General features: G+C 39.2%; 1 protein-coding gene across 3 annotated transcripts in view; it reads right to left on the reverse strand.

Moving 5' to 3' along the window:
* Positions 1-6,422, reverse strand: part of sestd1 (SEC14 and spectrin domains 1) — a 29,872-nt gene extending 23,450 nt beyond the window's left edge. For 2 of the 3 annotated variants that reach the window (XM_010880117.5, XM_010880113.4), the window contains exons 1-5: positions 6,158-6,422; positions 4,090-4,178; positions 3,848-3,925; positions 1,634-1,742; positions 456-546 (exon numbers count right to left, since the gene is read on the reverse strand). In XM_010880117.5, the coding sequence (XP_010878419.1) occupies positions 456-546; positions 1,634-1,742; positions 3,848-3,902 (255 nt within the window). In that variant the 5' untranslated portion in view covers positions 3,903-3,925; positions 4,090-4,178; positions 6,158-6,422. The remainder of the gene's footprint in view (positions 1-455; positions 547-1,633; positions 1,743-3,847; positions 3,926-4,089; positions 4,179-6,157) is intronic. The other variant, XM_010880115.4, reaches the window with a different exon arrangement.
* Positions 6,423-13,313: the final 6,891 nt, after the last annotated feature.

The raw sequence follows: 13,313 nt of genomic DNA on the forward strand, positions 1-13,313 counted from the left end.
TGATTGTTCATTAAATGAAACAACAAGGGGTCTTACAGTAGGATCTGACAGAAATGATAAGCAGTCCTCCAGTTTAGAACAACTGTTACATTCAAGCTGCAGGCAGTATGCAAGATCACAAATTAATGTTTCATAATAGGACGCATGATCCAAAATGTAGGCAATTATAATATTAATGAACATTATGACAGACAGCTTTGTAGAGCCAAAACATCTATTCAAATGTCAACAGCTAAGTTCACCAACAATACACACTAACAATATATGCTTTTGCTTGACTTGCACCAGTCAAGCACAAGTCAAGCACCAGCAGCTCCAACTAGATCTGTTTAAAATGTGACGGCATTTTCAGTCAGTGACTCAATGTGACCTGAGTCAGTAAAAATAGTCAAACATCTCATTGCTTCCAATCCTTTCCTGTTGCAGCATAAAAACCTTATTTTGTCAGTTCCTACCTGCAACATGAGCACCACTGTCTTTACAATGTTCCACTGTGACTTGCGCCCATCCACGATGACTGTGAAACCTCTTGCTTTGCACTTGTCACTGTAGAGAGGAGAGAAGACAGGAGAAAAATATGGTGACCATTTGTCAACCTGTAATAATGTGTGCTCTTGTTCCATGAGTCTGACAACAAGGATCCAAATTTAGCTTTGTAATGACAACGTATCAGACATGCTGTAGAAGCATCCCTGCAGCAAGCTAACCCACAAACGAAGTGCCTCTTACCAAGGGAGCAAAAACAGAACTACAAAAGCAAGTTCCATATGGAGCAGATTTGATCATCATACAGTAGTCACAAGCTAACATAGCTTCAGACTACTCTGCATTTTACATTGGATATTCTCAACCACACAGTCATGCAGAACAACTAGCTGGAACTTAAAACAAACACTGACTCTAATGAGATACCAATCTTTTTGCTATGCAAGCATGTTTTAAATGGAGACCAAGTATGTACAACAGGCCAACATTTTAAAAGGAGAGTAATGCAATGTCACACTTGCTAGGATTGTCCCTATTGGCTAGTTCAAGTAAACCACAATAATAAGCTATGTTCCATGGCTAATCATTTAAGAGTCACATAAAATAGGTGTTGGTGCCATGTATTCCCACTGGGACCAGTATGAAAAATGATGTCCTCACTACTGTAATTAGCTGTGGATAAGAGTACCTACTAAATGATTTAAATGTAAATGTGACATATTAAGCTGCTGTGTACATGGTGTCTGGGCATGACAATCACACGCACTGAACTAGCTGCATAATGAAGGAGAAAATTATTTGGATCACTGCAGAAACTATGTCTCAAAGTACACTAAAAAGCACCCCATTTCAACCCACTGAAATATATACAAAGTGGCCAGTTGTGCAGCTAACCAGTACTTGCCGCAAAAACAACCAGATTTTGGGGGTGGGCAAGAAGCTGAAGTTAATGTTCCACAGGGACGTTAGACCGTGCTGATGCAAAGCACCACACAGTTACTGCAGATTGCAAGGCGGTAAGCTGATGACGCTAACAGCCCACTGCTCTATTGGGTTGAGGTCCAAAAAGCATCAAACTGAAACCCCACTACAATGTTTGTATGAGTCAACGGAGACACTGCATGCTGGGCCAGCGACTGATTCTCACCTGGGTATGCCGAGGAGGTAGTCCAACGTGGAACTCAGCTCCTCCATACTGGTCTGTTCCGTACATAGTGGAATGGTCAGGATCAGTCCACTGCGTCTGTCCTTGCCTCCTGTGAATACGAACAAACCAGAAAAGTAACCGTTATTCACCCTTATTTATTCAGATTTGTGGGATTGAGACACAATCCTTTACCAAGGGAGACTTAGTGTGTCCACTTGAGTGAGTGCACCCGAGTTCCAGTAAAATGGCCTTGGTCAGAGGTCCTAAAGCCACTCAACCCTGTCTAATGTGATCGAATATGCACTGACTCACTGTGTGACTCATTAACAAAACTCTTTGGAGAACTTCAACAGAAAAAGTGTTTGTAAAAAAAAAAAAATAATAATAACTTTGGAGAAGGTCAGGCAGAACCATGTATTCCAACTACAGCCAGCCAAGAATAACCCATTAAAGGGGTAGTCTATTCTTGTAAATGCTGGAGACAGAGGTAATGAAGGAGGGAGCTCTGCCTATGGACACATCCCAAATGGTACACTACTGTAAGGTCAGTCATACTAGGGTGACTCAAAGCTCCTGGTACTTCCTGCGTCCAAAAAGCACTACTGATTCTCGTAACACATCTGTCCAACGATGAGCAGATTTTCATAGAAACATACATATATGGCTCTGACGGGGAGGAGGAACCAACAGCGTGCCCGGAGCCACATGTCAGGGCTAAAAGCCAGGAAAAGCAACAGTCATTAATCCTTGACTTGAGACATCATGTCAAAGGACATGTTCTGTCTACTATAAGTGTGTGACATAAAAGCAGTAACTTTTTCTGTCCAACCATTTATTCAGTGGGCACCACTGTACATCTCAGGACTGTAGAAGTAAAAAGCAAATCCTTGTTTAAAGTTAATCTTCTATCAAGGCAGACTGAGTTAGGCAGTAACACTGTCACAACACTTCCAAGAATGAAAAGCAACTGATCTGTACTGATCTGAAGCGAACAGGAAAATAATTCCTGTCAAAAGCAAGTACATTTTTTTAACTGTTTGTGAACTATTGGCTTCTTTTGTTATTTTCACAATAGCAATTCCAAAATAATACATTTTAATACCACAAGCCATTATTTAATTCTTGCTTATTTATCCCACTTCCAAGCAAGTCAAAAAGGCCTTCAACAGTGTCAGAACACAGCTCTCAAACATCCCTCCCTGATGCAGTCCTGGTGCTGTAACCTTCAGAACAGCATCACTGACATCATAACAGACCTCATTCTGTTATCAGCAGGCAGGACAGAACAATGGGCTATTATCATTAACCTTCCTAATAACACACTGCCAGTGCCAAGAGTACCCTGAGGGATCTATCGGGAAAAAGTACTATACCAGTCTCAATGTGTAACGGTACAAGAGGTAAAAGAGGTAAAAGTGGCACTGCGGTCGGCCTTTCTATACAAAGACGATGACTGTGTTCAGCTGAATCCTAGGAACCGTCACCACACAACCTCATGTGGGAGAACAACAATTCAGCTGTCAATAACAAGACAAACCAGCAAATGTATTACTTCCAGCAGGTGAGAGAAATAAACACCTCCCTGTCCTGATCTCACCTCCTCCATCAGTGTCTAGTTTGGGTCAGCCTACTGCAGGGGGAAACAAACAATGGTACTTTTGATGGTCAGTGGCTGCCACCTGCCCTTTTTCCAGGTCCTACATGACTCCAGGCCGGGCGAGAAAGCGTGAAGGAAAGCTCACTTGCCATCACCTCAAACCCCCTCTCACTCTTTGTTCTAAAATGGTCTTCCAGCAGCTATCCTATAAAGAAGAATGACTACCCTCAACGGATCAAGCTGCCTCAAAACTGGAAACTCACTTCCACTATACTGTCCTTGGCTCATTTGCCTGCAACTATATATACACACAATACTGATACCGTAAATGGGCACATCATCTGTAAATCCATGTATATTCTATATTCGCCTCTCATATCTAATCATTTAATGTGCTCATTACCCATTGTACATAATGTGTAAACTGTGTAGATTGTAGTTGTGTATTCTCTCGCTAACAGCATAATTCCACCAAGTAAATTGTGAGAATTTGTAAATGTACTTAGCAAATTAAGCGGATTCTAATCATAATGTAAATGCAGAGCAGATCATTTCAAAAACCCTCTGAAGTAAAAAATAAACACAAACATATTTGACTAATTGGATCACAATATCACCTGATAAGAAGGCAAGACGCTTCTTCAAAATGGGCAGTATGTTGGTTGCCTCCATAATAGCAAGTTCCGCCCTGAAGTCTGGAAATAAAGGTAGGCCCAGGTTATAGCAAAACATGTAATGTACATATGTACATCAGTAGATAATCACTTATGCAGTTAACACACACACAAATTAGCTAAGACTACTTTCATCACATTTAATGACATGCCTACTGACACAATTAAAAGCAAATATGCTTTACCTTTCTAGAAATAACAGGGACCTCCTTCAAACCTCTCCTTCTGGGCCCATGTTCTGCAAAGAGGAGATACCCATGACAACAGGTCAACACTGTAGATAAACAGAAATTAGAGCAATATTGGCAATCATGTTGACAAATGAATCATCCATGAATGTGAAATAATGACAGGTACGTGTTTGTTGTGTGAGATCCAAATAATGTCCATGCACCATTTAAATAGGCTACAATATAAAGCAAGGTTATATTATATAATTTTCTGTTAGCCTAAAATAAAACATGCTTGTTTTGCAAAATCAAGTATGAGAGGATTACCCGTTTGCACTGGTAATAATACCATGTCAAAACAGAACAGAATTATACATAAACCACTGGAATACCTCATCCTATCCTTCTGGTAAAATCTGTTCCCAGCATATTCCAACAGTGACTGCAGAATGATAGATTTACATGGTCACTGGCCAAAATAGTGTGGGGAAACATTTGAAACCCATTAGTAGATTGCAATGCAGCAAACTCTGACCTACTGCATGGTACTGTGCCACCCACTGGCATACTAGCCCATCCCAAATTGCACCATACTGCCTACATAGTGCACTAGTCTGACCAAAGCCCTTGTCTCAGAACCCGGGCACAGAGAAGACGATGATATGACGGCCGCTCCGCCCTGGATTATTAAGAAAATTCCCATTGTTTAGCTCTGCAAGTGATAAGTGAAATACATTAATTATTAGGGGTAGGGTGTTATTTGTGAGGCATACATGGTTTACTGCACCTCTCTCTCGCTCTCCTTAAGCCTGCTTGCAATGTAACTTTGGGTGATTTGGGCTACAAGTATAAAACCATAATAACCCATAGCCATATTTTTGGGAGCGCTTGGGGGTGCTTTATTTTTATGCAGACTTGATGTCTCTAAGCTACACTTTATCAAATGCAGTATGTGTATGATGTTCAGTTTACTGACATTGACTATTGTAAATATCCCATGGAGAATATACAATATTAGAATATGAAGTATATTATAAAACGAGAAGTTTGAATTTGGAATGCTAATTGGCTGATAGCCATGCTATATTAAACCATATAACATACGCATGACATCAGCTCTACCTTCGTTGGTAACTGGTATAACAGCAGTATCTCAGTGCCTTGTGGTACATTACCAACATACCACTGCTAAGTGCTGCCAGGCACTCTGCAATGCGTCGTGCCTAAGAACAACTATTGAATGTGGTATTGGCAATATTCCAAACCCCCTCGTGAATTATTGCTTAATTATAGAACAGAATGTTCCCACATTCCAAGAACTAACAGTTATTCCTATTTGGAGGCTGGAAATAATTAATACAACTACTTATTGCGATATAAAGAATAATGTAAAGATTGTCAATTTCAGTAATATACGACTTCTAATGCATTCATAACAATAAGTATCAAAAAGTTTCCATTGCTGTCCAAAGTAGGCTACAGTCCTTTGATATTGGTGACATTTCAAATGACATTACCAATGGCAATGATGCACATACTTTAAAGCTAAACGAAGCGTTTAGCAGCATGGGCAGGCAACATTTAAGCTTGTTTGAGGGCAGTCAACATACATTTCGTACATTTAGGTTAAATTCTGATACATATGTTTCCATATGATTGAAAGACATCTCTCCTTATTTTTGGAAAATAAGTGTAGAATGGTTTTACAACCAGGCACACCGTTAGACGTAAACCATTAAAACGAAGGACCCACCTACATGGCCTTATCACTCGAGCTCTTTTAAAAAATATAAAAACCTCATGAGAACCCTTTGTAATTTATACAAATTATTAGATACCCATTTGCTCACACGCACTAAATAAAAAAAAAAGAGGCGTTTGTACCGCTGTAACAGTAGCACGAGGTTTTTCCTAACGAGTGGCTAAACCACCAATGGAAGAAATGCTATACTGTAGCAATGAGTGGGCTATGCAGACACAATGACCTATATTGCTGAAATTTAATTCCGCTTTGACCATTTTGTCCATTATAATCATTGAAATAAAAACATTGTAGCGAACGGAGAGACGATTTCCTTCTTACCTCAGACGAAACAGGACGAATTGTGTGCCATTATACGATGTTAAATCAATATATTCTGTTGGAGCAGCAGCATGCAGCTGTTTCTATTGAAACATTCCAGTTTGCGAAACAGTTCCACCAAATTTCTTTAGCGATCACATCTGTAACATTGTTAAACCCACGAAACCGTTAGAAAAAAAGATTTACCCTCAAAAGTTACTCAGTCATATCGATACGGAATAGCTATTGAAAGATGATTTGTTTTAAGTGGGCTGGACTATTACTACAGAGGCCACTCCCAAACCTTTAAAGCATGTTGTTCCCCAACTCCTTTTTCCGGTAGGAGTGGATAATATTTGCCATTTACATTTAAATAAAATGAGAAACATGAAAATGTTAACAAATGACTAAAGCAGTGTTATGTAAACTGACACTTAGAGTAAACATGTTATTGCATAAAAAAATAAGATTGCAGTGAAATTTGTTATTTTGATTATTCATTCACTTGCTTATAAAGATTATGTTTTAGAAACAGCAACAGATCATCAAACACTCATTAGAATACAGTAGGTTTAGTGAAATACAAGGTTATCTTGGTACATTTTTTAAACATACATTTTTATCTTCAAACTGATTTAAAAGAAAAAACGCAATCATAGATAACAATTTGTCTTGGCAAATTAACTCCTTTTAGGCTGAGTAACATCTCGAATGAAGTAGAAACTACATTGGTTTCTTTCTGCCTCATGGCAAAATGTGTAGAATTGTATGATATTTGCTTAAGATGTAGAACACAATATATTTGTTGATGCATCTTAAAATGGCAAGACAAAATGTGTAGAATTAGGAAATGATTTTGAAAACGACTAAATCCATGTAGCTAAGAAAAGGGGATTTTAAAATGTTCTTCCTAGCAAGACTTGGTACATTGCCATACGCACCTAGTCAGTTCTAGATGCCAGTTAGAGGGTCTCTGATAACTTTGCTATCACAAGCTATCAGCAGCCCTTAAAGTTTTGAGAACTACTGGGCTAACACTGTCCTCAAATGGTTTATTAAGGAAATAAACTATACACATAGGAGTGTAAAAATGGTTTAACGTTGTAAATCATGCATTTGTAACACGTACTATTCAAAAGTTTGGACTCACCTACTTGTTCAAGGGTATTTCCTTATTTTTACTATTTTCCACATTGTAGAATAATAGTGAAGACACCAAATCTATAAAATATCATATATGGAGTAATTTAGTAACCAAAAGTGTTTAGCGAATTGAAATACATTTATATTTTCGATTCTTCAAAGCACAATGCTGAGCACTCAATTGGTTTGAGATTTGGTGATTGTGGAGGCCCAGGTGTGCCTTGAATTCTAAATAAATAACCAACTGTGTCACCAGCAAACCAGCACCATCATCACATCTCCTCTTCCCTGATTCACGGGGGCGATCACACATACGAAGATCATCCGTTCACCCACTCTCCTTCTCACAAAGATCCGGTGGTTGGAACCAAAAATCTCAAATTTGGATTCAGAAAACCAAAGGACATATTTTCACATAATGTCCACTTCTTGTGTGGCTTGTCCTTCAGTAGTGTCCTTCAGTAGTGGTTTCTTTGCAGCAATTTAACCATGAAGGCCTGATTCACGCAGTCTCATCTGAACAGTTTATGTGTAGATGTGTTTGTTACTTGAACTCTGTGAAGCATTTATTTGGACTGCAATCTGAATTGCAATTAAGTGTCGATTTGTGAGGTTTGTAACTTTAATGAACTTATCCTTTCCATGAGAGGTAATGCTGCGTCTTCCTTTCCAGGGGTGGTGCCACTAATATGTACTTCTACAGCACAGACATAATGATGTTCTTCTGTATACCAACACTACCTTGTCACAACACAATTGATGGAAAGAAATTCCACAAATTAACTTAAAATTAGGCTACACCTGAAGCTGGTTAAGAGAATACAAAGATTGTTCAAAGCTGTCATCAAGGAAAGGGTGCCTACTTTTATAATATACAATATTAAGTATATTTATATCTGTTTAAAACTTTTTTGGTTGCATATGTGTGTACATACAGTGGGGAGAACAAGTATTTGATACACTGCCGATTTTGCAGGTTTTCCCACTTACAAAGCATGTCTGTAATTTTGATTATAGGTACTCTTCAACTGTGAGTGACGGAATCTAAAACAAAAATCCAGAAAATAACATTGTATGATTTTTAAATAATTAATTTGCATTTTATTGCATGACAAGTATTTGATCACCTACCAACCAGTAAGAATTCTGGCTCTCACAGACCTGTTAGTTTTTCTTTAAGAAGCCCTCCTGTTCTCCACTCATTACCTGTATTAACTGCACCTGTTTGAACTCGTTACCTGTATAAAAGACACCTGTCCACACAATCAATCAAACAGACGCCAACCTCTCCACAATGGCCAAGACCAGAGAGCTGTGTAAGGACATCCGGGATAAAAGTGTAGACCTGCACAAGGCTGGGATGGGCTACAGGACAATAGGCAAGCAGCTTGGTGAGAAGGCAACAACTGTTGGCGCAATTATTAGAAAATGGAAGAAGTTCAAGATGACGGTCAATCTCCCTCGGTCTGGGGCTCCATTCAAAATCTCACCTCGTGGGGCATCGATGATCATGATGAAGGTGAGGGATCAGCCCAGAACTACACGGCAGGACCTGGTCAATGACCTGAAGAGAGCTGGGACCACAGTCTCAAAGAAAACCATTAGTAACACACTACGCCGTCATGGATTAAAATCCTGCAGTGCACGCAAGGTCCCCCTGCTCAAGCCAGCGCATATCCAGGCGGTCTGAAGTTTGCCAATGACCATCTGGATGATCCAGAGGAAGAATGGGAGAAGGACATGTGGTAGAGCTATTTGGTCTAAACTCCACTCGCCGTGTTTGGAGGAAGAAGGATGAGTACAACCCCAAGAACACCATCCCAACCGTGAAGCATGGAGGTGGAAACATCATTCTTTGGGGATGCTTTTCTGCAAAGGGGACAGGACGACTGCACCGTATTGAGGGGAGGATGGATGGGGCCATGTATCGCGAGATCTTGGCCAACAACCTCCTTCCCTCAGTAAGAGCATTGAAGATGGATTGTGGCTGGGTCTTCCAGTATGACAATGACCCGAAACACACAGCCAGGGCAGCTAAGGAGTGGCTCTGTAAGAAGCATCTCAAGGTCCTAGAGTGGCCTAGCCAGTCTACAGACCTGAACCCAATAGAAAATCTTTGGAGGAAGCTGAAAGTCTGTATTGCCCAGCGACAGCCTAGAAACCTGAAGGATCTGGAGAAGGTCTGTATGGAGGAGTGGCCCAAAATCCCTGTTGCAGTGTGTGCAAACCTGGTCAAAAACTACAGGAAACGTATGATTTCTGTAATTGCAAACAAAGGTTTCTGTACTAAATATTACGTTCTCCTTTTCTGGTGTATCAAATACTTATGTCATGCAATAAAATGCTAATTAACTACTTAAATCATACAATGTGATTTTCTGGATCTTTGTTTTAGATTTTGTGACTCACAGTTGAAGAGTACCTACGATAAAAAGACACAGACATCTACATGCTTTGTAAGTGGGAAAACCAGCAAATCGGCAGTGTATCAAATACTTGTTTCCCCACTGTATGTTATTTGATAGTTTTGTAGTCTTCACTATTATTCTACAATGTTGAAAATGGTAAAACAAAGGAAATACCCTTGAATGAATAGGTGTGTCCAAACTATAGACTGGTACTGTATTGATAATTACTATTATATTTGTTAATTCATGTATTATAGTGTTTTTCATTTAGTTGCAACCGATAACTGATAGGAAACACTGTTCACTGATAAATGCTGAAAATTTATGCTTTCAAAAGTCTGCATAAGTAAGTTCTCAACAAAATCTGTTTTGAAAAATGTATGAAATAAAATACATGGTAAATGTTTGGTACCATGTGTATTTTTATTGCTGTAAGTATTGTTGATTGATGTGTTTACTCTCTGAAGAACCACTAGATGTCTCTGCCTGACTATTGAAAGCAGAGAGGAAAATACTCCCTGCTCACATGTACTGTAGTTAATCATGTGATTCTTAGCAGGCTTGGAAATTTGTTACTGGTGTATGGTGTGGTTTTTACAATAGATATCAGGGGTCTACATATCTGGATAGAAAAATACTATTTCAATAAATACCTTGATCTGAAGTGTAGCGTTTTAATCTCAACTTTATATAAAACAACATGATGACTAGAATTCTGACCTGAAGTTGCTGACCTCAACAAGTTGCTGACAATCAATGTGTAAGTGCTTTAAATACTACATCTAACAGTGACTCGCTGAATTTGGAATACACTTGGCAGAAATACCAGTACCATTTCTTTCAGAGGTATGATGACAGAAAAAGCCCAATCTTAATATTTCTTTAAAATGTACTTAGTTTTGTATGGACTATATTCACTGCAAATATTGTTTCTGGGATAGTCCGCAGTGATTTGGTGGATGTATGTATATGTTCTGTAATTATGTAGTCGTGTACTCCATGACGACCAACCAGATGGAATATACAGAAAGATTAAATTGTTTGAGCTGTATGTTTAGCTAGGCTGCCATCATCTCAGAGTCTCAGTGTTAAACATTGAGTGAGTGTGTTGGCTTTAAGATCAGACAGAGAAAAGGATTTGGAGGTACTTAGCTATCTCAGAAGAGGCAGTGGCACAGCTCATATTACTAATACAAACTTGGTAGATGCACTGTTGGCATAAAATATTTGTGTAACTGTATCAGTTAACAAAAAACATATCCCAGCAGTAGGTTTTCAGAGGATATAGGCTGGTTTTCCTTTTAATGTGAAGACTGGGCATGGGTGTGGAGAGAGAATGATACTTGCCATACCAGTTGTGGGTTAAATTTCTAGTGGCAAGTAAAAAAAATCTAAAAAAGTAAACACTACGTTCATTCTCTCTCAATAAGTGTGTCTGCTAAATGACTGCAAATGTAAAATGTTGAGTATCACAGGAGTAAGAAGTAAGTAAATATGCAGTGTAAAGCAAACATTGCAAAATCACTCTTTCCATCTGTTTATACAGTACCTGTACATGTCTCCAGTACAGTTAAATGGATCTCTGTCCAATCTACCTAGGGACATTTCAAGTAGATGTGAAGAAAACTACAGTATTAATTTGGTAGATGGAAATTCTTATGTCCATGACTTCACAAGATCTGCAGGTCTCTGGTGCATTATCTTTCTGAGGCATTATGCCATTACATTTGCCAGCCTAACACATCATCCTGAGAAAGACATCCCTATTGTGAAGCATGGTGGAGGCAGCATCACACTATGGGGATACTTCTCTGTTTAAGGGCTTGTAAAACTGATGAAAATAGCGGGCAAAATAGTTGCAGCAAAATACAATGAAATCCTTGTAGAAAACCTGATGAAGCGTGCAAGAGACCTTGGACTTGGAAGATTGAGGAAGAGGACAATTACCACAAACCAAAGCCAGAGTGGCAAAAAAACGAAAATGTCAATGTCCTGGAGTGGTGGTCAAAGCCTGGACGTCAAGTCAATTTAGAATATGTGGAAAGAGTTGAAAATTGCTGTTCACCAAATGTTCCCAAGCAACTTGACAGAGATTGAGAAATTATACAAAGAATGGGCAAAAAGTGGTAGAGACCTATCCAAATACAGTGGATATAAAAAGTCTACACACCCCTGTTAAAATGCAATAACCTGGTTGCGTAAGTGTGCACATCCTTAAACTAATACTTTGGTGAAGCACCTTTTTATTTTTTTACAGCACTCAGTCTTTTTGGGTAGGAGTCAATTAGCTTGGCACATCTTGACGTGACAATATTTGCCCACTCTTCTTTGCAAAAGCACTCCAAATCTGTCAGATTGCGAGGAAATCTCCTGGGCACAGTCCTCTTCAGATCAACCCCACAGATGTTCAATTAGATTCAGGTCTGGACTCTGGCTGGGCCCTTCCAAAACATTCATCTTCTTCTGGTGAATTTCCTTTTGTGGATCTGGATGTGTGCTTTCGGTCGTTGTCGTGCTGAAAGGTGAACTTCTTCTTCATCTTCAGCTTTCTATCGGACACCTGAAGGTTTTGTGCAAAAATTGCCTGGTATTTGGAACTGTTCATAATTCCCTCCACCCTGACTAAGGCCCCGGTTCTAGCTGAAAAAAACAGCCCCAAAGCATGATGCTGCCACTAACATGCTTCACTCTGGGAATTGTGTTATTTGGGTTATGTGCAGTGTTGTTTTTGTGCCAAACATACCTTTTGGAATTATGGCCAAAAAGTTCAACCTTGGTTTCATCAGAACATAACACATTTTCCCACATGCTTTTGGGAGACTTGATGTTTGTTTTTGCAAACTTCAGCCGGGCTTGGATGTTTTTCTTTGTAAGAAAAGGCTTCCGTCTTGCCACCCTACCCCATAGCCCATTCAAATGAAGAATACGGGATATTGTTGTCACGTGTAGCACACAGCCAGTACTTGCCAGAAATTCCTGCAGTTCCTTTAATGCTGCTGTAGGCCTATTGGAAGCCTCCCTGACCAGTTTTCTTCTTGTCTTTTCATACATTTTGGAGGGACATCCAGTTCTTGGTAATGTCTCTGTAGTGCCATATTTTCTCCACTTGATGATGACTGTCTTCACTGTGTTCCATGGTATATCTATTGCTTTGGAAATTCATTTGTACTCTTCTCCTGACTGATATCTTTCAACAATGAAATTCCTCTGATGCTCTGGAAGCTCTCTGCGGACCATGGCTTTTGCTCTGAGATGCAACTAATAAAATGACAGGGAAATCCTACTAGCTGAACTTTATTTGTGATTAATCAGAGTCACTTTAAAGGATGGCAGGTGTGCAACACGAGTTTGAATGTGATTGGTTAATTCACAGCCACATCCCCAGTTATAAGAGGGTGTGCACACTTATGCAACCAGGTTATTGTAAGGTTTTTATTTATTTCATTTTTCCCCCTTGAAGATTTCAGTTTGTTTTTAAGTTGAATTGTTCACATAATAGGTCACATTAAAAGTGGAAAAAAATTCTGACATGATTTATCTTTGTCTCATTCTTTTACATCACAAAAACCTATATATCCACTGTAGACCCAAAGTTGCCTCTACCAAATATTGATTAAAGGGGTGAA

The sequence above is a fragment of the Esox lucius genome, chromosome 16 (assembly GCF_011004845.1).
Source record: "Esox lucius isolate fEsoLuc1 chromosome 16, fEsoLuc1.pri, whole genome shotgun sequence".
Lineage (NCBI taxonomy): Eukaryota > Metazoa > Chordata > Actinopteri > Esociformes > Esocidae > Esox > Esox lucius.